At 36.4% G+C, this 27862-nt stretch overlaps 1 protein-coding gene across 1 annotated transcript; it reads left to right on the forward strand.

Moving 5' to 3' along the window:
• On the forward strand, positions 1-27862 carry LOC104528581 (spermatogenesis-associated protein 7). The gene is made up of 12 exons (XM_010172630.2): positions 1-28; positions 873-947; positions 1493-1585; positions 2577-2624; positions 12515-12648; positions 19990-20468; positions 21457-21523; positions 23190-23260; positions 24067-24120; positions 25468-25545; positions 26957-27014; positions 27371-27862. Exons 1-12 carry the CDS (start codon positions 1-3, stop codon positions 27860-27862), a joined length of 1677 nt encoding a protein of 558 aa, XP_010170932.2.

Raw genomic sequence — 27862 nt, forward strand, 5'->3', positions numbered from 1 at the left:
ATGAAGGGTGGAAAGCTGGAGGTGGCCAGTAAGTGTGGATCAGTAGTTAGTGCCTCAGAGCCGTAGTGCCTCCCATCGCTAGGAAACGTGGCAGTTGCAGGGTCTTGAATTGGCAGCTGAGAAGGAGGATGGGAGTGGGAAGACCATGTGGACCTTGATAGTAATAATGAATTCATAGAAATTGGCTGCACAGTTTTCTAACTGATGTTAAGTGAGTGTGGTGTATTTACTCTGTTAAAGACATCTTGTTTGTATTGCTTTACACTTTAAGCAGGGTCTTGGAAACCTTAAAGAAATGCTTTCTATACACTAGAATGGCAAACTAAATTCCTCTTACATTAACAACAGATTTTGAAATAGTGTTCTTGTTGATAAGATGATTTTCACAAATGTGTAATTCCTTCAATCTATTAAACTTGCATTTTAGTGTAATACTAACCACAATCATTGTCTAGGTACAAAATATTTGTCATGTTAGTCCTATGAAGTAATGATAAAATTTGATCAATAAAACTTTAAAAGAAATGGAAGGTTAGCATAGGTGAAAAACTCTGGCCATATCGCTGTGCAGTTTAATGGCCAATGTAAAGTTCAGACTGAAGTGATCTGATGGTTTCTTCATCTGTTTAATTCCCTGAACCAGTGAAAGCACTACCATCGTATCTTGGTGTTTAGATTAAGTTACTTTACTACACTGTTGTACTTCAGTAATACTATAACATTTAAATGTGATTTTTTCCTCTATGAAAAGAGTTTGCTACAGTCATTTGTGAGTTCTTTTGGGGAGAGATTCTCTGCTTTATCTTGTCTGTCAAAATATGCATTTTCTTTTTTCTAACGTTTGTTTTGTTTTATTTGACATTTTGTTAAAGTGAGTGAAGCTGTTGGCATTCCCAGATGTGGTCCAGCAAGTCCATTTAAAGGACACTTGAGTACTAAGAGTAATGGTAAGTAACACATGTGCTTTCATCAGACGATTTTTTTTTTTGCCTTGACTGTCATGCTAGCTAGAAACAGCGAGATATCCAAATATATATAGATGTCACATCGATATTAGCTGGAATATAGATAGGGTTACTGCTTTAAAGAAACTTTGAGGTTAAACCTTTGAGGTTTTGCCTTTACAGTCAGTAGTTTACATGGGCTAGTGTATGTTTCTGTGCCGTACTGCCACCTCAGAGACTTTTTTCAAAAGAACATAGAATGGAGAAACAGGAAGTTTCCATGCTGACGTTTTCATAGTCAAACTTCAGTCACTTCTGTAGCTATTTATTGAGTTGATGGCTCAGTGGGGAAAAAAAAAACCAAAACAAAGGAAACAGGATGATTTCATGTGACAGTAGCTGCTAAAGAAAAATTACTACCATTGGGCAAAGAAGTTAAGCACACAGAAATTTAAAGTTTGTGGCTTTGAATTGCAGTTATTAACTGTTTAAAATTTTAATATTCTTGTACCTGCCTTTATAATGTTTACATAATTTTAATCTTACAGCTTTCTGCATTGACTCCTCCCGAAGTTTAACCAGCCAGTACCTGATCAGGGATCACATGTTGTTTCATTATAACAAAATCCTTTCAGCCAAAGGTAAAAATGTGCATATATGAATAAACTTTTTACTCCTAGATTTAGCTCATTCTTTCAGAATAGGCTTATATCAAGAGGGAATTAATTGGATTGTAGGAAGCGTAGTTTTCTTCCTGTTTCATACTCAGACTGATGTTAGCAAGGAGATACAGCTGCTACTTAATAAACTTTTGTATTATTGTAATGGGAAGTCTTGTCTGAAAACATTTTCTGTATGTGCTACCAAAGATACTACTTTAATCTTAGCGTACTTTGTGCTGTATTCTCTTCATTCTGCTTTTGATGAAATAATGAATTATGAATGCTGAACTGAAAATCATGGAGATAGTCACAATAGCAAGCATACAGAATTTATTTTAGGAATGAATGCAGGAAATTTTCAGTTAAACTCAAACCACTGTGTCTTTTTTCTTTATTTTTTATTTATAAATGTTCATTATCTTCTGTTCATATTTCAGTCAATGGCACTAGGTAGTTTTAAGGACGTTGAAAGTTGCCCAATGTGTTTGTAAACAAGAAAATCATGTTACTAATCTGTATTATTGAGCATTAAATATGTATATGATTTTTTTTCACATATTTTAATGTTAGAAGATACTTATATTTATCAAAAGACAAATATCATTAAATCTGGAACTTAAAAGCCTATTGAACTTGTACGTGTTTGTATGTTTAATTACGTTGAGATCCTGATCAGAAATTTTTCAGATTTAAAATGTGCATTTACTCCACTATGAACTGACAATACCCCGTTGTAAGTGCTATAATTGAAAACAAATTTTACTTTAACATCTCTATCTCAAAAATTCTCTTGACTGTATTAATATCAGTCTAATACTTTAAATACACAATAACTAGCATATATTAAAATAGAGAATTGCTGTTTTCTAGTTAAATTAGTCTTTGTTCTGTGATTTTTATTGCTACTTTTTTCTAGCCACCACAGATACTAAGTAAATATTAAATCAGTCACTTTTTTTCTTATTTTCAGCAGCTGTAGACTGTTCAGTGCCCAAAAGTACATTGACCAGCATCAAACGTAAGTAGTTGTGATAACATTAACTCTGCAAAAGGTTCTGTAAAAATAACCTAACAAAACAAAGAGACAGAGAAATAGAAGAGTAACAATAGAATATAACCTTTAATAAAGCAATCATGTATCTGCTTGTTTCTTCAGCTTTTCATACACTGCTCCAGCTATTTGTAAGAATCTGCGGTGAATATAATGCTAGTGAGATGAACCTAGTTAGTCTCTTAGTGATTAGTTACACTTAGGGTCAAAATGTATTTTGCTTAGGATTCTTTTCATCCACACAGTTAAATGGAGCACATAAGGAGAATTTCAGCATTTTCACTCTCCTTTCTTCTGATGTGATGTAAGCTTGAACTTTCAAGACGAGAGCTTACTACTGCAAGGTCAAGAGGAATTTTGGGAATGTGGGCACCTGGGAACTGAAGCTTCTCATTCCATTTCGCAGAAAACAGAGCCAGTTACGAGCACGCAGCCCCACAGTCTTGTTTAAACTACAGTTACTTTTTCTGGGAGTTGTCTCATTTCTTAACACAGTTTAAAGATAACAGCACTGTAGCCTTACTTCATAGTGTTAGTTGAGCAATACTTTCAAATCATTGATTTGTGGAATGCTAAATGAAGTGTATTAGTCAAAGGGGATAAATAGCAGCTGTTTTTTAAAATCAAAAAGATATATTTTTGCTTTCTGTCAGTCTTTTTCACTTACACAATTAGAGAAAGTTCTTTTTTCTCCAGTTTAACATTTAGTTACAACTGTTGAGGTACTGCAAAAAAATAAAGTATTCTTTTAGGATGGAAAGATAAATCTTCTGAGGACAGAATACTTTGTGGTTAGTCTCAAATCCAGTCAAACCAGAGTGATACTGCCATGAAAAATGATCAGAGTAACTAGAGCTGATGCAGGAAATCAGTCATCCCTTTTGGCAGAAAGAATTTCATTAGAATTTTTTTCAGTACTTCTACATACTGGGTTGAGGCTGAATTAATCAACAAACTGCACCAGGATCAAAGATACTGTATGTGGTCTTGCCTGTTGCTGCTTTCAAAAGGTGCAGCAAAAGTAACAACAGTATTGCAGGGATATCTAGAGTTTGGAGATTGCAGTAGGAATTTCAAATCATCTGTTCTGCAGAGTCATATGAAAAAAGGTCTTCCTTCTTATGCTCCAGCTGATTTGCTTTGAAACAAGTGTGAAAATACAAGATTGGTGTAAGAAAAAATATACACCTACGTGGTTGCATGATAAAACCCTCGTGTAGCTTTTTTTTATGCATCTGCTAGAATCTTTCTGAAGTTCCCTAACTAATAAGTATTCTTCCATACCTTTTCAGGTCTTGGGTCTTTCTCAACACCAACAAATGCCCTTTTATTTTCGAGTCTGCTGTCTTCACAGATAAAATGCTTCTGAGCTGATAGCTTGTGTGTTTCACACCAGAATGAGTTTCCCTGAATAATGAGTTCATTTTGAGAGACAGTGGCAGTGCCTTAACCTTAACAGATAATTGTCATGACACTAGCAAGTGTGCTCTGTAGTGAGGAAATTTCCATTTCAGATAGCAAGGCTTTGTGCAATATGTTTTTCTTTCGGTTTGTCTTACTCAGACCAGTGTCTGACTATGTAACTCTGTCCTGGTCACACACAGAACATTAATCTCCTACACAGGGTGTGATGGAAACATTTCACCTTTGTTGCTGCTTTTGTTTTTACCCATCTGTTTGATAAAATTGGTACACTAAATCATCAGTAAATTGCTCTTTCACCTATTTTCAGCTGGAAAAAGCTGCTGCTGTGTTTTATCTTATTAGAACATGCATACAACCAACACAGCCCTAGAAGACATTTCCTGTTCACAAAGGAAAAAAAAATCAAAGGTAGGGAAAAAGAAATTAAGCCTTTGATTACAAAAAAAATTCTTCAGTTTACCTACTGTTATTCTAGCCTAAGACTTGGGAGTGCTAATTGTCACTTGGTTGAAATTTACTATATTCCCAAAATAGAGCTCACTTATAAAGTGAAGCTGAGCATCATAGCTCAAGAATTGGAATCCTAGTCAGTAACACAGCATTCATTTGGAATAAATTTTGGTTTTACTTCTCAGTCTCCCAGAGCTGAGTATCCTGTGTGGTTAGAGCTTTTTATCCTTAGATTTAGCTAAGTTCTAAAATATAGTTTGTTTGTTTTGCTTAATGTTCTGCACTGAGAACAATTGTGCAATTATAAAGTGATAATGAATTTTCCATTTTTAAGAATCTGTTTAACAAAGCAATAAATAAGGTTGTCTTTTTTCGCTAAAAGAGACAGTATTATGTCTCTGCCCTAGTTTTCAGGTTTTATTTTGTGAGGTGCTTTATGTTGTCTAACAAAAATGAGAGTGCGAAGTGAAAGACAGAAAGCAAAGTAATAAAGCAAAATTACATAAACAGTATCTTTTTATTTGAATATTCCTCAACATAGTGTTTTTACTTTGCAATGCTGAAAAATGTTTCCAATTATATGTTCATCTTGAATTGTCTGCATAAGATGCTACACACTTATTTTTCTTGCAGTAGAAGATTCACTTCTTTTTTTTTCTGCAAGAGCGAGAGAAATGTCTCAACATCTGATTTTACTGGAGTTCAGCACTTGCCCCAGACACAAGGCTAGAAGTTATATAGCTTGCTTGCTGGTTCTGTTTACCATTTCAATAGAGGGTCTTTCTATCTGATAGAGATGAGAGATGCTGGTTCGTAGATTTCCTGTCTAGTGATTTCTCTTCAACAGCTCAGTCTGTATGCATTGTCATTTCGCCTAATGTTTTGGAAGCTCAACTTCTGTCATGTACCTGCCTTCATGGAATCACAGAAATGTTGGTTGTAAGGGACCTTCGGAGGTCATTTAGCCCTCCTTGAGTTTTCTGCTCAAGATAGGGCTTCTGCCACCACTAGATTGGTCAGCCAAGTCTTGGACATGTCCAGGGATGGAGATCCTGCAACCTGAGTAACATGTTCCCATGTTGCAATATCCACATAGCTAAAAGATTTTCTTTCCAGATGTCCAATTCAAACACTGTCAGGATTAGAACTGAATTTACTTGAAAGCATTTATTCTAGTAATTCCGATTTTAAAAGGCACATTTTGGATGTTTGGAATATAAGGGTTTTAGATGCCATAGTTGAAATTGTTGCTTCATGATGGTCGAATGCAAAAGTGTCTCAGCTGCAGTAGGTCCAGGATTTTCATGTATGCGTTTGTACCAGATATTTAAGATTATCCTTTCTTAATAAAAATATTTGAGATTTAATATCTATACTCAATGTGTGCGTGTAACTGATTCTTTTTTCTAACCCACTTCCTTCATATATTTTGTAACCTGACTGAGGTCACTTTATAAACAGATAAGGACTCTGCCACACTGACTGAAATTTGTGCAGTTAGCAATGAGGTAATTCTGTGGGGCACATCTGCTTTCAAATTCTTCGTTACTGGTCTCACTGCCTTCAAGGTGTTTAAGGTTAAGGCTACTCAGGCATCGCTTGTCCAGTTTCTGCACTATTCTTATGAATACTAGATGTTTAGAATGAAATTGAAAATTATTTCAATTTATTTCATACCTAAAATTAGAGTGGTTGGCTTTTTTCCTACTGTTCTATGCATTGTTCATCAAGAACTACAGATTTCTGTAGGAATAGCGCAACCAAGTGTTACGTGTTCAAGTGTTGAGCTCAGTGCAAGGTATTGTTGTTAGTGTCTCTGGCAATCCACCGGAGAATAGTTTTTCTTCCTCTGTCTTTTATGAAACAGATTATGTGGAAATGACAGCCAGTAGCTCAGGCAGTAAGAGTATTGAAAAGGTACTGAGGAAGAAAGTAAGGGAAAAGGATTTTTAGAATACTTTCAAATCAGTTTCTTTTTGGATTATGGGACATGCAATTTGTCCAGGCACAGCTGCAACATCAACATGACTGAGTATCAGGGGAGTCTCTAGTCGAGGACTTTACAGCTTTATACTTCTAGTAGTTCTGTTCTGTGCCTGTCATTGCACCAACTGAAGCATATTACTACTTTTTTCTTTTTTGTATTCCTTATCTTATTACTTACTGCATCCCAAATAAGGTTTCCATTCCCCCTCTATTTCAAAAGATATTTGGGAAGGGGGGTAAATTTTGAGTTTGAAATGCTAAGATTTATTAATAGCATAGAGTTACAAAACAGAATTCCTGCAGATAGTGTAAAAAACTTCCCCTGAAAATGTGCTTCATGTACTGCTAAAATAGCAGGTGAGTATTTCCCTTTGGGGTTGTTGCCATGAATCAGTCATTAGTGTTTAAGAATTAAACATGATACTGTAGTTGGCATTCTCTCTGGCCAACTGAATGTGCTCTGTCCTTAAAGTGGATTTAGTTTCCACTGTTCTTTTCCTGGTATCTTAGCTGGCAGCAAAGTAGGCAAGCTGCCATGCCACTGGGCTAGCAGTCAGCATGTTCTTGTGTATTAGATCAGCCTTACTGACTTAAAATAGTTGTTAAAATGTGAAACTTCTTGAAATGTGAAACTTCTATGTTCAGAATTAGTCCAAGCATGTTGATTGATACCAGTGGCCATTAGAAGTCTGTGGTTGTGGATTTTGTGCCAGAAAACTTGACAAAAGCTATGCCAAGTAAGACAGCTGCTGCTACACATGCCTGGTTTCTAACAGTACTAACTTTTCAACCCATATGTTTAGAGGTTTTTCCACAGGGCATAATTGATAGTACAGCCTGAACCCAGTGATTAGTGTGCTTGGGAATGCAGGTCTCTGTGCTACCGAGGAGGGGGAGAGAAGAAGAAAAAAAAAAGTATTCTGAGAAGTTACCCACCAGAAATCTATTTTAGCCTGATGGAACTTGAATACTTGGGCAGTATTATGGGGAGAGACAACAATTCAGACTGATCAGCAATGTTGTTTTTCTACTTTTTGGGGGGTTAGGTCCAAATAGAAATATCAAGAAATATATATTCTTGTATAATTCTGTATTTAAAATTTAATTTTTCATGTGATCACATATTTTACATTATATCTGCCTATCCTTTATGCTATGTAAAGCAGAGATCTATGAAAAGCTGTTTTACATAATTTGTTGTTGCTGCTGTTTTACAGGAAGCTTTCACAAAATCTTCCCACCTTTGATTCTTAACTTTTCTGTTGAGTCTTGTCCTTACATATGCATTTCTGAATATGAAAGTTACAAGCAACTAATATAAGTTCTTTTAAGTCAAACACTCAGCTAATTCTAACATTTATTTTCAGAGTTCAAGTATGTCCTTGGAAGGATGTTCTAGTATATTTATCAAGTCTGAATTTTTGGAAAGCAGGAAAACTCACTGTGTAAAAAGTCTTTATGAACCTGTACTTTTAACTGTAGCAATTTTACTCTTTTTTTTTTTGCAGAAGTTATTTACTTTAGAGTTTCTTCTACAGAAAGATTTTCTTTTTTATGAGAGGTAATTCATTTTAGATATGTACTCAGTACATCAAAAACACATTTTTCACAGAGTTTGTAGTTATGAAAAAACATTAGATCATCTAGTCTGACATCATGAGTTAAGCAGACTAAAATTTTCATCCAGTTTGCTACTACGGAACTGAACAACCATACTGAATATGGTAAACAAAAAGCATAAACAAGAAGGGTGTGCAGTCTTGACCTTCACAGGTCAAGAAGTAGAAAAAACATAATTTCCCTCTGTAGTTGTTTCAGTACTTAATCACCATTATTATTGAAAATATGTCCCTGATTTTTAATTGAATTTACCCAGCTTTACCATCGGTCCACTGAGGGGGTTATTGTTTTTATACCATTTTCCTCTGTTACTGAGGATCACAAAATAGCTATAGCATGCCAGAGAACAGGGATAAATTTATGCTTTCCACTTATTCTCAGCATTAGCTCAGTATAATACATGTAAATTGTCCTTGGGGGCTGCCCCAGTGGTACCCTGAGACCAAATCCACTGTCCAAGCCCACCTAGATGCCAGATGGACCTGTCTCTAGGGCACACAAATGGAGTTTTACCTGAGCAGACTCAGAAGTTTTCTTCAGTGCAGTTTGTTGGTGCAGTTTTTCACAATTTCCATGTAGTCGGCTGTGCACAGACTGCTGTATTCTTCATACGGCTGACAGAAGTATCTATGAGATGTCTGTTGGATCAGGACCCCATTTGAGGATCAGAAGTGGATGGATTTGGGATAATCCTGTGCTTCTAGCCTCTCCTGAAATTCCTCTAAAGGATTTATGTCTCACTGTTAGGCGTTATTTCCAAGCTTTAGCAATGGCCAGATTTTGCCATTAGTAGCTTTGCCAAGCAGTATCACATTACTGAAGTACATATGCTGATACAAACATTACTTTCTATTTCTCTCATCCAAACATTACTTTCCACAAGCATGGCTGTAGTATCAAGCCCTTGATAAATCCTTCATCACCTTTTTTTACGGTGATTCCTTCCTTATTTGATGAAACAGTGCTACTGATAATGGATGTGAAGAATGACTGCAGAATCATCTCTCAGACCTATGAAAATTAAAATTTCTGTGTTAAAAAATTTAGATTTAGACTTATGAGAAACATGATCTTCACACCCAATGGTAAAATTCAATTTGCATTTGATGAGATCACACTCCAGGTGCTTAAATCCTGGTGTATTGGGGATTTGTGTAGAGCTAGGAAGCTGATAGTAAAAATCCTTAAAGAAGGAAGAGCTCGCTTGCAGAAGTAGTATCACCAACTAACATGCTGAATACTTTAATTATGGTCACTGCAGGCACTTCAAGCTCAGCAGAGATGAGGCTGATGTTTATATTGTTTATCTAAGAGAATTCATAAGGGAAGTAATAACCAGAAGTGTGTTACTGCAAAAATAGCTGAAGTAAAAACACAATGGAAAAATGCTCAGTGTTGGACAATTCTTTTGAGATACATTGTTCTGCAAGCTGAACTCAATTTAAGTCTAACTTAATATTTCATTGTCTGCCATGGATTATTTACATCAAAAATGAAATAACGTGAAGGTTAACTGCCAATTGTCCTGTGCTGTGACATATGATAAATTTAGAGATTGGAAATTCAGAGCAAAGGACAACCACTGGCATTCCAAATCGTACTGTCCTTATACGTGCAGGGCTTTCAAGCTGCTTAGGAGTGTGGTATGTATGATAATTTCGTTTCTTCCAGGTTTATGACGTTTGTTTTGTAACTCTAAGCATGTGTCTAGAAATACTGCTGCAGCCTAGGTTTAAGGAAAAAAGAAGCAAGCCTATAGAGGGAGTATTCTAACAGGGAAATATTACAATGTGATTTCTGCTTTGGAAGCATGGTGTACTCTGCACAAAAACGATATTTACCCAGGCAAAAGTGTTACTTCTGTGACAGATTGATCAGTGGTTTATAGGTAGCTCTTTATTGACAATGCTTCAGGTTAACTTCTAAAATTAATGGTCTTTCTTGTGCTTCCTCTCACTAACAACAGAATTAAGAGAACAGATTCATGGAGTGAGTGCAATAAGTTATGGAATTTACTTTCACAGACTCTGAATCTGTCTGATATACAAAATTCACTACTTTTCTATATTCTAATACATTTTCTCTTCACTGTACTATGAATCTTTTTGGTGGCTTTGAGCACAGCAGTTAATGAGATATAATTAATCTCAAAGTCTCTAATAAGGCTTTAAAAGGGACTCATGTTATTTGGATCTATAGACTGTATTATTTTATTCCTGAACTCTTAGTTTTCCCTTTTCAAAGAAATTAAAGAAACCCAGTGGTTTTCTTTTTTATTTCTTTTAATTGTCACAAGATACCTATTGTGTTGAACTTTTCCCATATTTAACTCTACAAATGTGGTATGTTTCTGAAGCCAATGTATGGTAAAAGCTCCTTGCAGTGAAATTATTAAGTATCTGTTAACAAATGCAGTTGATATTTACTTCCCACTAGTCTATGACAGTATGCCAAGGCCACTCTTTAAAGAAGCTATATCCATGATTGATTTGAAGCAGAAGATATCTTCAACAGTGAACAACCTTTCCAATTAACAGATAATTCTCCCTTTTAAAGCTGCATGTTTCTCCCTGAATGCTGGTCTCATTCTTGCTGCGTTTAATCTATTCACAGCTGCAGAACAAGTGGTTACGTATGGCAGCCTTAAGTATCTTCAGCTCCCATCAGCTGTAGTATTGTAATTAGTGCCTCAAAGGTTCAGGCATTTGTATGATACTATTTTCTGTCTGGCTAAAGTCAGATGGAAGGACTGGGTTCTCCAGTCCCTGCTTGTGGAAAGGACATGTGAAGTAAGGGGAGGTAGGCAACATGCATGTTTCTGTGTCTGGACCCATACCCTTGTCTGTGTTACTTGCTGGCTGCCTCGGGGCTATCCTGACTTATATCTAGCTGTCTGTTAACATCAACATCAACTGTTTTCAAGAAGGATTTCTTTATCTCTTGCTTGGCTGGTTTCACAGTTCTTAGCTTTTATAGCCGATCTAGCCTGATAATTCCCCAATTTGGCAACAAGATGGGTCCACTAGTGGGATTTTCTGCCATTCTGTTTTGCATATATCTGCTCTGCCTTTCAGTACACATGAGTTTAAAAGGAGACTAAAATGTTTAATAAAATGAATACACATATTTAAATAATTCCTAGACATTAACATGTCTGTAGGGTTAATGTACACAGATGAATGTATTTTAAAGGTTGATTAAATGTCCTCAGATTGCTGTAGTTCTCAGCTGTCTAGAAGAATGTACCACACCAATCCATGAAGTTATTTACATTTCCATGTGTTAAGTATAGTAGTGTGTGTGAAGACTGGGGTCTACCAGAGTATGATATAAATACGTTATGAAACTGAAGAAGAAATCCACCAAAGCCTTTCCATCTGTGTGTCTGTATCAGACAAACCATTCATGCACCTGGGTCTTTGTTAAGAGAATGAGAAGTGCAGTCAAGAATTAAAGCAGGTTTCATTGTGTATACAGACCAAAATTGTGCTTGCTTATGTAAATTCTCTTCTTTCCCATTTGGAAATGAAATTAATGTTTTTCATCAGTCTCATTTGGGTTTTTTAACTTTGTGAATGTCATCTGTGGCACCTGGGTGCTCACCTATATAAAAACTTTGGACTGTATTATGCAAGATATCAGATGTAGGTTAGGTGACTGATAGCAAATTCAAACACAGAAAATTTACCTGTCTTTTGGGCTCCTTTCTTTATTTAATGGCATAGATACGTAGCTCATCTTCTGTGCTGCGTGGACACTGTGAGCAAGGTCTTGGACTGCAGACGAATGTAGACTGATACACTGTTCCCCCTCCTGATGTGACAGTGGCCCTTTCACAGTGTTTGCCTTCATTTTTTTGTGTTCTTGACATGAACATGCTTGTTTTGCCATGGATTTCTGTACTTGGAAGACTACTCATTATTTTTCCATAGTGTGAGCATGGATTTTTTACATATCAAATTAACAGTAAATGTGGGGTTTTTGCTGAAATACTGGATGAGAGTACAGTCACAGGAGTTCCATCTGTAAAAAATTGAGAGCAAACTTGTGAGTTTTTGAGCAGAGTGCTTTGTTAGCAGTACTGATCTTGGAATTCCTGCATAGTGGTGTATTAGTTCTGAGGTGAAAATACTTCAAGGAAGCTAAGGTACCGCTTTGGCTATGATAGAGCTTCAGCTACCAGCATACTCTTAATATTTTTCTTCTAAGAATAGAGGTAATTTTTTTGTAATTGCTGTGTTGGAAGTGAAACATATCTCAATAGTCTGACTTTGCTGAGCAATTGGAAACCCCTATAATGTTTTCAAATCACTTAGGAAAAAAAAAAGAGAATAATATTTCAGTTTGGATCTGACAAACTTTGTCTCTTTCCTAAGTTGCTGACCAGCGAAGAAGAGAGAAACTGAAAAAGAAGGTAGCCAAGTGTGAAGAGGAAATGAGCGTGGGTAAAACTGCCTCCCGATCCAGCTCAAGAGAGAGTGGAAGGCTGCTGCAATCCTCTTTTGGAAGGGTAAGATAATTTTGTTTAATAGATATCGTAGTCTACTTGCCTACCATAATAACAGCTGATCACTGCTGTGCAGCAGCTCTGCAGGGAGGGCTGGCATATTTCAAGCAGTGGAAAATAGACAAGGGTCTTCCTGGCATGTGCCCAACACCAAATGCACATCTCTGCCTTCTGACAAAGATGCAGGTATCTAGATGAAGAGTGCTTCTGTGAAATTCAACCTCTAGTTACCCTTGAATTCTCTTGCTTTCATCTCAGCTGAAATCCTCTCTGACACTCCAGAGCTTTCTACCATTTCCTAAGGCAGGACTCCGGTTATTGCTAACCTTCCTAGCAGAAGAATCAAGAATCTTCTATTTTTTTCTGTATCCAATTAAATACATTCAATCTCTAACAGTATACTACTACATGCTCAAAATTAAGTTACTGAAAGTAAAAATAGTACTTCAGCCATCAAAATAAGTGCTTTTCTGTCTATATACATAGGTTCACTTATTTTGGCTGATATTTCATCCAGATATGTGTTGTATATTTCCAAATAATAAATAAATAAATAGCCTAATAAATTACATTCTCTGGTTCATCACTGTAAAGGAGCAACTGCAACTTGAAACAGAATGATGTTTTAACTCTGTTGATTTTAACAGCAAATGCTTCATGTGTTGTTTAAATATCTGTAGAGCTGGAGAACTTTTCCAAGTAAATAAAACTCAGATTTTATTTTTAATTAATACCATTTTTGTCCTTCCATTTTACTTTCTGCAAACTGGGGGCACGAGAAGTTCCTTAAATTATTTCATCATGTAACCAAGTAAAGTGTGCTTAAAATGTATCTCTAATTACTGCATAAATTCTCAGTTTTAAAATGCAGGGAGGCACTTACGGTCTTTAATATAGCATTATAAGAGACTGTTGCTTTTTTCCTTTGTTTCAATCTTTTGCAGAACAGGGTATTTCTAAAATGATATCTGTCCCAATTCTTCTAATTACTTACAGGTGCCTTCCCACCAATGTTTGTCTTGAAAGTGTAGTCTGTATCATGCCAACACAAACTACAGCTTTCCCTATGCTTGCTAGCCTCAGGGTATAATTCAACTAACTGTCTGAATCTGAATTTCAAGTTTTCAACTGAAAAGTGTATGTTAGAAAGTCATGTTGGGAGACTTGCCAAATTAATGTTTAACCACATGTAAAAGGTAATTTTTGGATATAATACTTTCTTGCCTCTAGGCTTTTTTTTTTTAACTTTACAAATGCAAAGAGTAATCTTCACTAAAATACCTTTTGGCACTTTGTTAATCAAGTAATTGATTGCTGGACTTACAAAATCTGTTTCACTGTGGTATAAACGAGCACCAGTAAGAGGTGAAAATCTGTAAGTGAGCCTTCTGGTAGAAGGGCAGGCAGTGGAAGTAATTGGTCTGTCATATTTTTGTGCTAAAAATGAATTTAAACTTTACTTAATTTACCAAAATATACATTGATTTCCCATGCCTGTTTATATACGAAGGGAGGATTCTTCTGCTTCAATGATCAGATGTCCTCTAATGCATCGTGAGGATGAGTTAGCCATTCTAATTGTATTTCTGTAACCATCAGGATATATGGATAGGTGACAGTTGGAAAACAAATTCTAAGGATGCCTATTAAAGCTTATGATAATGTAAAGGATTTTTGCCACACAATAATCATATTATTGCTGTCACTGTTGCCATTAGGAAAAAGCTGATTATACATCTTCTATTTGTGGAACTACTCCAAAAATTGTTTTGTTGAATTAGGATATTCTTGGGTTGAGATGAGAGTCAGACAAATTTGAAGAAGTTAACCTTGGAATACTCCAGGTTTCCAAGGAGGTAATGGCAAGAGTAGAATGTGGTCCTGTGCTTAATAAGCATCTTACAACATCACAGGAGGAATAGAAGAAAAAGAGACAAGTAGAATTCTCCTGGCTTTGCCACTGTGTAAGAATACAAAAGTTAAAGAAATTACTTTCATAGTGCATAATTTCTAGCCTAATAAAGTGTGGCTCTTGTAAAATGTATACCAATTTAAGAATAACATACATACATATATATGTATATGAAAATATAATAACCCTTGTAACTCACAAGGTCAAAGTCTGACTAGATTATAGGCTAAATACATGCAAACCAGCTTTGATGTATGCACCTGACTTCTGTTTTCAAAAGGCTTCATTCATTAGCATTCACTTTTTATGCATTCAGGTAAGTCTGGTGCCTGTATTTCATCATTTTCATTTTTCACACAGCTGCATTTATTATTATTTAATGCTGCAACAGAGCACAGAAACTGTTTTCAATTGAGACTGTGCTTTGTGCATGGTAAAACCAAAAATAAATATAAATAATTCCTCTAAATTATACAGTACATGTTATACATTTCTTAACTCTGTGATTTAGTCAGTGTATTTTATTATAACTTGAGCCAACTATGAAACTGAATAGCTGTAATGTGTCTTGAACCTGACTGACCTGCTCTTTGTTTTGTATAAGGGTTTAAATGAGCAAGAACAGTTAATTCTTTATCTGTTTTATGGAGTTATAAATGTAAAGTTACTGTAATATGAGAATCTGCTATGATATGAAATGAACCGAGAAAGTTATTTCTGTTGTTGTTACCTAGATTTCGTTATTGACTCTTTGAAATAATCAGTGATTTTAATCAAAGAGAGAATTTTGATCACAGAGCCATAGGTTAAGGTGTGATAGGTGTTTATGGTGCATCATGCATTTCTCTGCTTTTAAGTGAGAAGCTAAGGAGCAGGCTCATTTTCAAATGGCACAACAGAGCAGGCTTTGGATGAGATCACTAGCAACTAAGCTACTTCAAGGACAGTAGAGGGGCAGGGAAAGCATAAGCTGTCCTGGGGACCGCTGTATTTCTCTACTTTCCCTGTAGCATAATAATGATGGGTGACACCATGTGTGAAAGTTAATGACAACAGGGTGATAAACTGCAGATATGGATGCTGAAAGGGCTGCTAAATTTCTGTTTGTGTGTCTTTGTGAGTATGTAATTTTTAAGTAAGCATTTAGAGACTTAGACTCAAAAGCTTGAGGATGAATAAGCAGCACATTTGTAAGTATCAAATCATTTATCTGTCAGCAAATTACTTGAATATCCCTTCTTTAATGAATTACTCTAAAGCTTTCTCACAATAGAAAAGACTGTTTGACACAGTCTGGAAAATACCGTGACATCTATGCATAGAATTCCACTACCATGTTGCCTTTCCAACTGCTGCCATGGATGGAAAGCTATATCCTAGTGAAATCTCTAGATATTTAATTTTACTTTTTCTGTACAAAGCTGATTTTTGTTTTCAAACATTCATCTGAGTGATTCAGTGGTTCAAACTGTGTGAAGCTCAATACAACTTACCTCTGAAGCAAGAAAACCTGCATTGAGCTGGGTATGAGCAAAATCTCTGATGTGAGCAAGACTTGGTATTTCATATCCCATGTTCAGATAATCCTAGTAATAGGAATTTCGGACTGATAAAGAATTTTTTTAAAGAAATTAATCCATGCCAAAAGTCAGTTGGAGGAAGGCTGCTCCATAGGAGGGTAAATTTTATTAAACCATTTGAAGTGTGGTTGCCATTGCCTTGACATTTCAAGATCCCTTTCAGCCTGTTTTTTGAGACTTATCTTGATTTCTTAAGAATGACAGTTATGTACATCTACTTTACATATGAAATATAGATTAGGAAACACCATTAACTATTTCTAATCTCTTGTGTTAATTTTTTATGCAGCACACATGCATGGCTATGTGAACTGCCTACTCAAATGCTTTATATTTAAAGATTTATTATACTGTTATGATATTGACAATCTGAAGAGGTATTGTGCTTGAGTTAGTTCTGTCAGAACAAGAGATGTAAATGACTAAAGAAAGCAGAAGAACCTTGTGAGCACCAAAGAAAGATGTTTTCATCAGGAGTGTGCAGGAATTTCTCTTCAGGCTTCATAGTGACAATCACCTCTCATGGTGGTTGTTTGAGTTAATATGTTTCCATATCACGTTCAGTAATACCCCTTATTAATGACATCACGGTATTTGATTAAAGTAGGAACATACTACATTATACAATTGAATATCACACGTACACACAAAAGGAAAGAATGTAACAGGAACATAGTTTTGAATGAGAGAAATCTTTATTATTATTGGTACCAGTATGCAAACTGATTATATTCATACAGGTCTTAATTGTTCACATATTTGTGTGAATTTTCTCTCTTGCCTTTCTCAATTCTTAACTAATTATTGAAGTGTGTAATGAAATGAACAGATGACATACAAGGGGATTATGAGCCCCAAGGAAGCTTGTCGCTTACTACAGGAGACCTTTGCTCTGTCCAGGCAGTGGAGAGCAGGTGCTCAGCCCACTTACAGCGGTGATAAAGTGGTTTATAAACGGAGCTGTCTCAAGTTACAAGAATCAGTTGCTTGTTTATTACAAAATTGCAACTTCTGTATCTTGACAGTGCAGTTCATAAAGTGTCTCTCTGATCTCATTTTATGATGCTAGATGAACTGTGGTATTGCAAGACCTTTTCATACAAGAATTAATTTCAAGACTTAAATGCATCTTGGTGTAACTTCAGTGACTCCACTGAGAGATGCCTTTGGACTGTTTATGTGAAAATAGATTTAGCAAGCCTTTTTTGCAAACCTTGGTTTTTATAAGGCAGCTGATATGTCAGTGGCTTTTGAGTTGAGAAACTAAATTTCTTTTAGAAATTAGAAGTAACTTAGAGAGAAATCTGAATTCTTTCTCTGTGCTACTTCTCTTGCCCATCAGATGACAGCGGTATGCTTTGATCTGTTCTTACTGAATTTTCTCTTCCACAGAGTCCTTGAAGATTCAGGGGTTCTCTCTATACAGACTTGCTGCAAGTTATATACCATTTACCCCAGTTTTGTGACTAACAAAATTGAAGCATAAATATGTAATTTATGAAAAAAATTTTAAGGGGGTTATTTTTGCTGAAACGTATCATTGAGTAAATTTGTATCTTTTGAAACAAATCACAGTTGGTTGAATCAGTAGAATAGGAACATATATTGATAAGCAAGATAGGGGTCAAGATTCTGGACTCCAAATTACATTAGTTAAGTTCTTGATAGGGCTAATGTCCAAAGCTGTGATACTTCCATTGAATATATATGTATATTTTTTAATTGTATCTGAGGAATAGAGCTAATTATCTTTAAATCAATGTGTTACTGCATATTTGTAGGCATGTTTTTGTCATCTTTTTTTTTCCCCCCCTTTCTAAACGTCTGGTGTTTTAATAGATACAGATTAGAAAAGAAAAGGAACATACTTACTTACAGTTAACTTGCCTATACCAACACAGGTGTACCAATAATTTTCTGAAAGCTTGGTGACAAATTGCAGACAAACAGCATTCTCTGACACTCCTTAAAATCTTTTTGAAGTCACCAACATACTTCCTTGCACCTGTTATAATTTCTTTGTATAGCTGCAGGCTAAACTGCCTACCTGTTTGGGCAGTAAAGGTTTACCCCAGGATAAGGGCTTCAAAAGACATTCTTCTTTCTCAGTAATTGAATGAGGACATCTCGAGACTGACACAAATACAGCTCGAGTTTGCAGTTCTGTCTAGTCATGACCTTAGCTACTTGTTCTGTTCCACTTCTGATACATTTGAGGAGGAGAAGAAAAGAACTGCCCTAAGCTTCCTCATACATAAGGAGTGCTTAAGTTTAGGATATTGCATTGTTTACCCTGTACTTTTGCCTTGTTTTAGGATTGGTGCAACTGCTTCCAAAGAATAGAACATGTAGCTTTCATGAGATGTAGTTGTGTAATTGGCTAATATCATTTAATATTTTTTAATTATTATTTTGTATATCGCAGGGCACCATTCATCATATGTTCACAAATGCTTCTACAATCTGATTGATATTGCAGCTCCATGCACTGTTTTAATCACTCGGAGTAAAAAGTATACAAGAAAAATTAAGCTGTTTGTAATACATACTGAAGGGTATGGAATTAGCTTTTCAAAACATTTATATAGGTGGATTCTGAAACTTTCCAGTCTTATCTGTTTTCTATAGTGCTAAGCTACCACTGCAAGTACTTTACATGCAAACAATCACACTGGTAAGCCTTATTATACTGCTTGCTAACACAGGCAGTTGTTTGGCATTGTTACTGCATGTTATCAGTTCAGCATTTAATTATGCTGTACTAGTAAAATAAAATTGGCTCACATGAGACACCATCAAGAAGGGCTTATTTTGGCTCAGCTAACTAAAAAAAAAAAACCTCTTTGCATTAGGCATCAGCAACTATGGACATTTTGGGGTACTGGAATAGCATAGGTAGGTCTTACTGATGTGGGAGAAAATTGTTATGTGGAGTTGTTGTGAAGGAAATATACGGTATGAGAGCAGTGTGATCTGTGACTTAATTTTGATGGAAAACTATTTGCATTTTTTAATATTCCTCTAAATAGCATTTACTACATTCCACAAAATGTATATTCTTCATCAGGAGTTTCAATTTAAAATATTAAGTGGTTCTAAAAGGGAAAAAATCGAATAGTGTAGATTCAAAGCAGTAACAGTAGCAGTGTTACGAGAAAATGCAGCATTTATACAGTAAGAGTCATATTGCTTAGAACTTTTAGGAACACCTACTTTAGGATTTGAATGATAGAATAGAAAATCTGTGTATATTTACAAGCTAATATTGTTGTGGTTTAACCCCAGCCGGCAACTAAGCACCACACAGCTGCTCGCTCACTCCACCCCAGTGGGACAGGGGAGAGAATTGGAAGAGTACAAGTGAGAAAACTCTTATGCCCCTTACAGAATATACATCTTCTAAAGATAGCCAGTGTGTGATACATCTTGAAGCTGGTAGGATAATTATGGATAATGTCTACCTTACCTTGCCCAGGTGGTATGAACAGAGCACACCCAGGTAAAGTAATTTGCCTCAATGCAATGATTCCTTGACTTTTAAAAATGTATTGAGCCTTTGGACTAACATGATTAAAACTCTTGGTTTGATGCAGTCATCAATATTCTGTAACAAAGCACCAGTGTTTTGCTACTGAACCAAACCATTTTCTTATTACTCTTTTATTTCCAATGATGATATTTTAAAATCTGTTAGCAGTGGGGCTGGTCTGCAACCAGTTTGATTTAAAAAAAATTGAAAGCTTTTACATAGAAAGTACCTCCAGGTTGGTAACAACAATAGCAGGGAGCACCGACTTAAGCAAAGCTGATAACTTGCAAAGCAATCAAATCTTTTTTTATTTTTTTTTCTAGGGTTTCTTGGAAGCAGAAGACAAAGACAGTCTCTTCCCCTGTGCTCAGCAGGCACAGTACCTATCAAGAGTGCTGTCTCCTTATGGCGAGCATGGCTTGGTTCACTCCAGCCGAGTAAAATGTGCCAGAAAAGATTGTTGGAATACGTCTAACACATGCAACTCAAACTCAAGTGTCAGTACATCAAGTACACCAAGAAAGAGCTCTGGACTTTCATGCAGTTGCTCCACTGATAGTTTTGCGAGCATTAACCGTTCCCGGAGGTGTCAAGGAAGCAACTCCAAAGTACGCGGTGGGGATCTTCTAGACAGGCACTCCGAATTCTTTACTGAGAGCCAAAAACCTTTTACTCCACGCACGTTGGTATCAGATGCTAAATCTTTCCTGTCAGAGTACAGGTATTACACTCCTGCTCGAAGGAAAAGGAAAAATCACTGCAAGCACCATGTGGAAGCTCAAACACAGACTGATGTGATCAGGTACAGAGATTAAAACTTTATTTTGAAACTGTGGAATTTAGATGTTATCATAACAGTGTCTTCATAAAAGCAACGTGGTTTACTCTCATTTACATTTGTATAAAACTGAAGTAATTATTTTGAACTCATTCTAGCTATGCCTTAGCAAAAACTAGAACAGAATGCAATTTTCCTGTTCCCTCTCTCTTTTCTTTGCTCTCTCTAGTGTAGAGTTGTGCTTTCTGTCTTCTAAAGAATTAACCCCTGTAAACATATAAGAAGTTCCCCATTGTTCCTCCTGTATTCTCATACTTTCCAATTTGTTAATTAATACATCATGCAAAGTTCCTTTTTTTTTAACTCTTTAATGCAGCTCTTCATTGTCTTTTTCTCATTTTAATTTAAATGCTTTCAGATATATTCTCTTTGAAATATTTTATACAATATGAATGTCCTTCTCTTGCATTGAACTCCTCAGCAAATGAAACAGTTTTGGTTTAGTTTTGTTTTTAACCAATACTACCACATAAAGAGAAATCTTATCTCTTTTGTGTCCCCAGTGCCTGCATGTCCAACTCTGGTTTTATCCTAGAACAAAGCAGCAATTCCATAAGACTGGAATTACAATGGCTTCAGCTCCATATTGCAACTATTGATTTTCTGGCTGTGGGTCATATATTTTCCTGGTGCACTTTTAATGTGTAGGATCATTTCCATTCTCAATTCTGAACAATTATTTTGGATAATTTAGCTATCCTCTGTAAATATGCAGCTAACTAATGGATTTGGATCACCTGTGTATGACTGTTGTCATCCTGCAAAATGAACTATAACTTAGTTTTATTATGCGAATGGGAGTCTGTCAGAAATTTTCTAAATTGTCCGAGACATTTTAGGACTCGGTCCCATTCAGATTGATGGGAAATTTCCACAGTGACACTGGTATTCTCATCTTGCATATTTTGAAAGTAGCCTTCTTAGAAATCTAATATATTTCTAAATTTTGTAGCTTTCCATCTGCAGACAAAGCATCTGAGAGACAAGTTACAACTGAACAGCAGAAGATCACATTGAAGGTAATACATCTGTCAGTCATGTGGGTACTCTTACCACACTCCTCACTATCATTTTGGAGTATATACTTCATCTCTGCCACAGCAGTGTACAACTGATTTAAGTTTAATTTTCTTTATTGTCATGAGGTGAATTCATTCTGTAGAGGAGGTAGATTTTCAGAAGAGCAAGAGGAAACGAGAAAAAATATTGAGACATGTGAAGAGATCTTAGGATATTACAAAAATTCAATATTTTTTTTTCCTACAGTTTTTACAAGTGCACCATCACTTAAGTATCTGTTAAGGACATAGATATTGGTACTATAGAATTGGTACGTTATTTTTCAGCAGAAGAAGGTACCTCTTTTTCAAAGATTTATTTTCTTCATTTTTACATTGGATAACATACTCCAAAAGCCCTCAATAGAAGAATTGGAACTAAGGAGTCCCTTCCTCTGAGGAAGCACCCAAAGTAGCGGGTGAGGTTTTCCTTGATACTGTTTGCCTGCTGTCTTGCTGAATGTATCCGGAATGCTTTCATAAGAAATCACACCACTTCAAATTCTGCCACCTCCTAGTATTTTTTTGGTCATAGTCACAGAAATGTTTGCATCCATCATTTTGATTTGAATTGCTTAGTGTTTGTGACAGTTGAACTTAGTTTTTCAGTTATTTGGTCTTTCAGAAATTGCCTTAGTGTGTGGTGGTTTAAGTTTATTAGATTTTAAAGATGACATTGAATACCAGTATCTTTGGGAAGCAGAGGGAAGCAGGAAGACCTGAAATATTTCTTAAGACTTCAAATCTGATGTCATTTTGTCTTTATTTGTACTAATATTTGGATGGAAGAGTTTGATTAGGAGTTAGGTCCTTTCTTTGTGCTTTATCTTGTAGCCACTATTCAGACAAGTCCTTAAAAAGCCCTGTCAAACCTAAGAGAAGTCCTTGAGTAACTGTGGACTTTATTCCTGAATAAAGGCTGCAGGGTCAGACTCTTCATGTCTCTAGCTTAATGAGGCAAACAGTTATGCTTCATTCATTGGAGGAGAGGGGTGAGAGAGAATATGTATTTATAGCTTTACTGAAAATAGAAGAGAGACCACCTGAATTGATCTGCATCTGACCTCATTAAGAAAGTGTTAAATGATTACTCGGAAGACTTCACTCCAGTTCCACGAAGAACTTTGGATTTCATTTCAAAATTGTCATATCTGACTTTTCCTTTGGCTGTTGTAAAAATGACAACAGTAAGTCAGGTAGCATGTAGCTATATACAGTGGCTCTTTCAGATTATTATAATTTAAAATGCATGTAGTCAACAACTTTACTTTCCATCAGTTTTGTGCAAGCAGCTCAAGAGATGTGATTTAGAGTGCTTGTTCCTGTTTTTGCACACCAACTTTTACTCTTGTTGGTGACATCGAGCCTCTCTAGCTTTTAGAGAATTCACCTTTGACATACTTGTCAGAGGAGAAATGTTCCACATCTCCTGTTGCGCCTGACGAAAATTTTGGGTGTCAAAGCTGATGACCCTTTGCTGCCATTTGTCTCAGTTTACCCAAAGTGTCTCAGAAAAGACATAAAATTTGTAGGACTGCTTACTCACAGATAGTTATTAGCTTCACTTTCATGGTAAAATTTACTGTGTATTTGCACTGTTAATAAAGCTTTTATCTCTGTGTTGTAGGCTGAAGAGAGAAGATGTACTGTGGATGAGCCTGAGAGAGAAATAGCTGCTTTCCCATACTCCTCCCTAAGGTGCCTGATTTACAGCAGGAAGGAATATTTGAAGCATTCCTTCTTACTTTCTGTACAGCTGCTTCTTAGGCCATAAGCCTTCACTACTATTTCTCTTTATACGTCTCTTCTCACAGCACTTCTGTTTGGTTGGGTTTTTTAGATCAATGGCCTTTCCCAGCTACAAAAGTCATTATTTTCTTATGGTAAAGTTCCACTGGGAAGCCAATTAAGAAAGAAAGCTCTGAAATACACGAGTATTTTGTTAGGAGTGCGAGCGATGACATGTTCATACAGCTGTTAGTTCTGTACATCTGAGCACGCATCTGAGCTTGCAGACTAGGTATTTCTTATATATTAGTGCAACTAAATACTGGATTGGAATTCCAATTGGTATTTCCTTTCAGGAAAAAGGGTCTCCAGACATCTAGGATTTGAATCCGTGATCTGCAAGAACTGCAGACCAGAGGCATTTCCCACATCTTTTTCTGAAAATGTAGCACTGAGATTTAGAATATTGTCTACAATACAAGAACAGTGTTGGAAATCAGGCCAGAACCCAAGGGCTCCTGGCTGATTCTCCCTCATTCCTGACCTGAGTATCATGCATGACTCGCTGGTTGACTCTCTGGCCTTTTTATTTGAGGAGAAAATTATAATCTGAGTAAAAAGGCACTCTCGTGGATAGTGGAGGTCTGTACAACATCTGAAGTAACACTGAGCTCTTTTGAGGCACAGCATGGCTCTGGAAGAAAGTGAGATGCAAGGTAGTGTGAAGGGTTTTTAGACTGTTGCTCTCTTTCTAACCTTGTGATTTTTCTGATTAGAGAGACATCATTGTATTCTCAGCAGTTTTCAGCAAGGAGGACTATAGAGGCTGAGTAAGTATGCTTAAACCTTTTTTCTGCTAGTTTGCAACATTAAACTAGAAACTTCCTCAAAACTGACAAACTTGAAACAGCAAATGAATAACCTGTTGTTCAGAATTTACAATAGAACTGACATGACTGCATCATCATATAATACTTAAAAATTTCCATGTAAATCTAAAAATTAAGAAAATTATCTTCTTGTCCAGTGACTATACTTTAAATGTTTCTAGTTCTTCTTTGTTCTGAAATGTCTGAAGCAAATGTTGGCAAAATAAAATATCGAGTTGAAGAGCATTCTTACCCCATTTCTGCTCTAAAATTTGATGAAAATTAAGGTGAGGTTTGAGTTATATTCAGAAACACTGCCAGTGCCTTATCGTGCAAACTTGGGAAAGTAATTTAATTCTTTGTGCTTTAGGACAGGCTTGTTCTTGCCTAACTTTAAGGATATAATATAGGTATCAAAGATCAGCTATAGTTATCTTTCTTGATTATAGAGGGAACCAAAATGACCATCTTCAGGCTGGATGACAAATTTTATATAATAAAAGTCACACAAGATTTATCCCATTTTTTATTTTCTGTCTATTAAGACTGAAAGATGATTTGCTAGAGCTTGATTGGATACTTTGGGATATTTAGAAAGATGCTATGAAAGAGAAACAGCACTGAACTATTTCCTTTTGGAGTTTTCTTTCTTGTTGTTTTCCAAACAGAACTCAAACTTTTGGAGAGTCTCCTATTTGGAGCAATTGGCATCAATAAGGCTTCAAGAGGTATTAGCGTAGAGAGAAAATTGATCAAAGATGTGAAAGCCACATCTCACACGAACAAGGGTTTTGTACATCAAAGAGTTTTTGTTTGAAAGGAATGGAGGCTGTCAAATTTTTCTGAGCTTCCATTGAGGACTATCAATTTTCAGCTGCACTCAGCTTCTCTAGAAGCTCCTTTGGAAGCCTGTACTCAGAGCATCAAACTGCAGTTCTGAGCTTTCTCCCCAGTTGGCACCTCTTTCTTCTTGAGTGCAAAGCAGTTTCTGGAAGCTTTCCAAGATTTGCTGATTTCCTCCCTCAGGATCTCTGTGCTAATTTATTCCACAACAGAAAGTTAGTGTAAACACAAAGCACCATAGTGACCTTTCTAATTTTACACAGGGTTTTTTATTATTATTCAAATTGAATGAAAGGCTTAGTTTGTCCTGATAGAATCACATTTTTTTAAAAATAGCAGCTGGTGCTGAGAACTATACAATCTTCTTAATGGCATTTCCCATACAGGTGATTGGACCTACTGCATTGTGTAATATGTGTCTCTATTGTAAGAAATTTAACGTTGGGTTTTCTGTTCTCCCTGCAGGGAAGAAGAGTTTTTATATTTAGCTTTCATTGAAGATGTAACAAATGAAATTCTTAGCCTTGGGCTGTTTTCTAACAGGTAGGTTACAGTTGTTTTCAAATTTGTAATGCTGTGTCAGAAACACACGGACTCTGTAAGAAAGGAAAGTAGTGTTTAGAAATCATCCCTTTGCCTTTAAGAATATATAGATACACAGTTATCCCTTGCATTTGTTTTCTTTCCTTTTCTTCATGTAAGAAAGGGGAACTAGGAAAGACCTTGGTGTCATCTACTTTGATCTGCTGCTAGGTACCTCTCTTAGAAACTGACCTGGAACCCTAGGTGGAGTAATACTAAGAATCATTTTACTCTGAAACATCTGTTTCACTAAATAAATCAAGTTACTAATGTTTCACACAACTGATCCTCCCTCTCCCTTCTGTTTTTTTTCCTGTTCCAATAGGAATTCAGTCATCAGCACATGGGTTGTTGGGATTACATACTGTTTCAGATAGAGTTCACCAGTTGATAAATCAGATTTTTTTCATTAATTAAACAATAAGTTATGATACAGTTCATGTATTTGAGTAGTACTCCCAAATTCTTTTCCATGCCAGCTCTCTCCGATAATGAACTCTCTGTTTATAGTTAAAAAACCCCGCAGTACTTCTGATACGGAATTTTAACCCATTTTTGTAACTCCATTTTCAAGGCAGTGTAATTTCAGCATAATATTCTGATCTTCCTCTGGGCTGATAATGTTCCCAGTTTTTCTCTTCTGTGCACACTCATGGTTTCTTTCTCATGTCAAGGCTATCAATGAGAATGTTAAATACACTAAATACAAAAATTAATCTTTGACAAAGTTTAAGAACAGTCTCCTGCTTCTTTTTTACAGTAATGTTGTCTGCCCTTAAACCCCTTCTGGCACTATTTTTTTTTTTTCTTTTTAATAATTTCTCATTTAAACTGGATTAAATTCACTTGACCTTCTGGAAATCTGTTCCAGTGACTGTGTACTTTAGTTGTCACAGAGCGCTTCCTCTTTTCTCATCCTGCTTAAGCCATGGAAGAGAGCTCTCAGGACTGAGGACTTTTCCCTGGACTTTTTCTTGAAGCTGGATTTTTTTTTTCCTTCCTTTTATTTATACTTGTGTGTATCAGCCACTAATGGTGCACCTAAGAGCTTTTGGATACTTTAGCATGCCAGTAGAACTACCACTGGATTGTTGTTTCCCCCACTGCATAGACCCAAGAAACCAAACACACCCAGAGTTGTGCTACTGGTCACCCCATGGTTACCATCTGCTGCCCAAAGCTGAGTCTGCCTGCTGAGCATGTGTCCAGTGGGATACCAGAGGACTCTGGGTAGTGACAGAGCATAATTGAAACAATCTTAGTGGTCCCATTCAGCTAAGAAATTACAATAAAAAACTAAGGTCATTAATTTATATAGAGCTGTTTAAAGTATGTTTTCTTCCTGAGAAATAATTTAATTGTTTATTTGTAGGGTTCTGGAACAACTGTTTGAGTGTCATATACAAGTAAATAAGAACCGTTTGGATGAGGTAGGTTCTGCCCCTGTCTTGTTCTCCCTCTCTGCATATGACTTCAGTGACACTTCCAAAGTACAGTGGAAGTGCACTGATATGTTTGTGGGTCAAGATAAGCAGAATGTGCAGTGGGGAGCATCTCTCTCTAAGTGAGATTTGCAGACTAATGGATCATGGTAGATCAGGAGTCACAGGCACAGTCACAAAAAGGTACAATAGTCAACTCAGTTTGGTGACACTTGCTTATATAATTTAGTCACTTGATTGCAAGCAGCCTCCCTTTCCTTATGGCAGAATTAAGCCCTGAGTTCTGGGCAGATAGGTGCTGTGGGGCTGGAGAAGTGTCACCCCTTTCTTCCTTCACCCCCTAGAACAAAATGCGCCACTTGTTGGATGTACTGAAGACAGACCTGGGCTGCAGCCCAGGCAGCGCTGCAGAGCGAACCCATGTGGGCTGGGAAGCCTTGGACTCGATGGATCTGCAGGAGTTGGATACAATGGAAGAGCTCAAGTTGACCAGTAAAAGTCAGAGGCAAAGAAAAGCTACAAAAAGTGAAGAATTCCTTGGGACCATGGACTTATCATTAAAGGAACCAAATAAATGTGAATCGCCAGCATGCAGGGAAAGTTCAAAAGAGACACCGAGCAAGGATGACTTTTTAGAAGATGTTGCTGAAACGATGTATGCTGGGACAGAGTTGGATTCTTGTGTGAAGTCTGAAGAAGACCCAGCCATTTCACCCTCATCTGAGGCCACTTTAAACTTGATTATTTGTGACAGTGATTTGGAAGCCAACAAGGAACTTGGTGATCTTGAGGAAAGCTTTGCAGAGACCCTTCAGCTCTCACATGACTATTCATAA

This window comes from Antrostomus carolinensis, unplaced genomic scaffold (genome assembly GCF_000700745.2).
Source record: "Antrostomus carolinensis isolate BGI_N321 unplaced genomic scaffold, ASM70074v2 scaffold13837, whole genome shotgun sequence".
Taxonomy (NCBI): Eukaryota; Metazoa; Chordata; class Aves; order Caprimulgiformes; family Caprimulgidae; genus Antrostomus; species Antrostomus carolinensis.

Bases quoted from the DNA above. Each gene is read 5' to 3' on its own strand.
- LOC104528581 (XM_010172630.2), top strand. From the start codon at position 1: ATGAAGGGTGGAAAGCTGGAGGTGGCCA. The intron at 2,625-12,514 runs GTAAGTAGTTGT...CTCTTTCCTAAG, and splicing joins TACATTGACCAGCATCAAAC to TTGCTGACCAGCGAAGAAGA. The intron at 21,524-23,189 runs GTAATACATCTG...TCTGTGTTGTAG, and splicing joins AGCAGAAGATCACATTGAAG to GCTGAAGAGAGAAGATGTAC.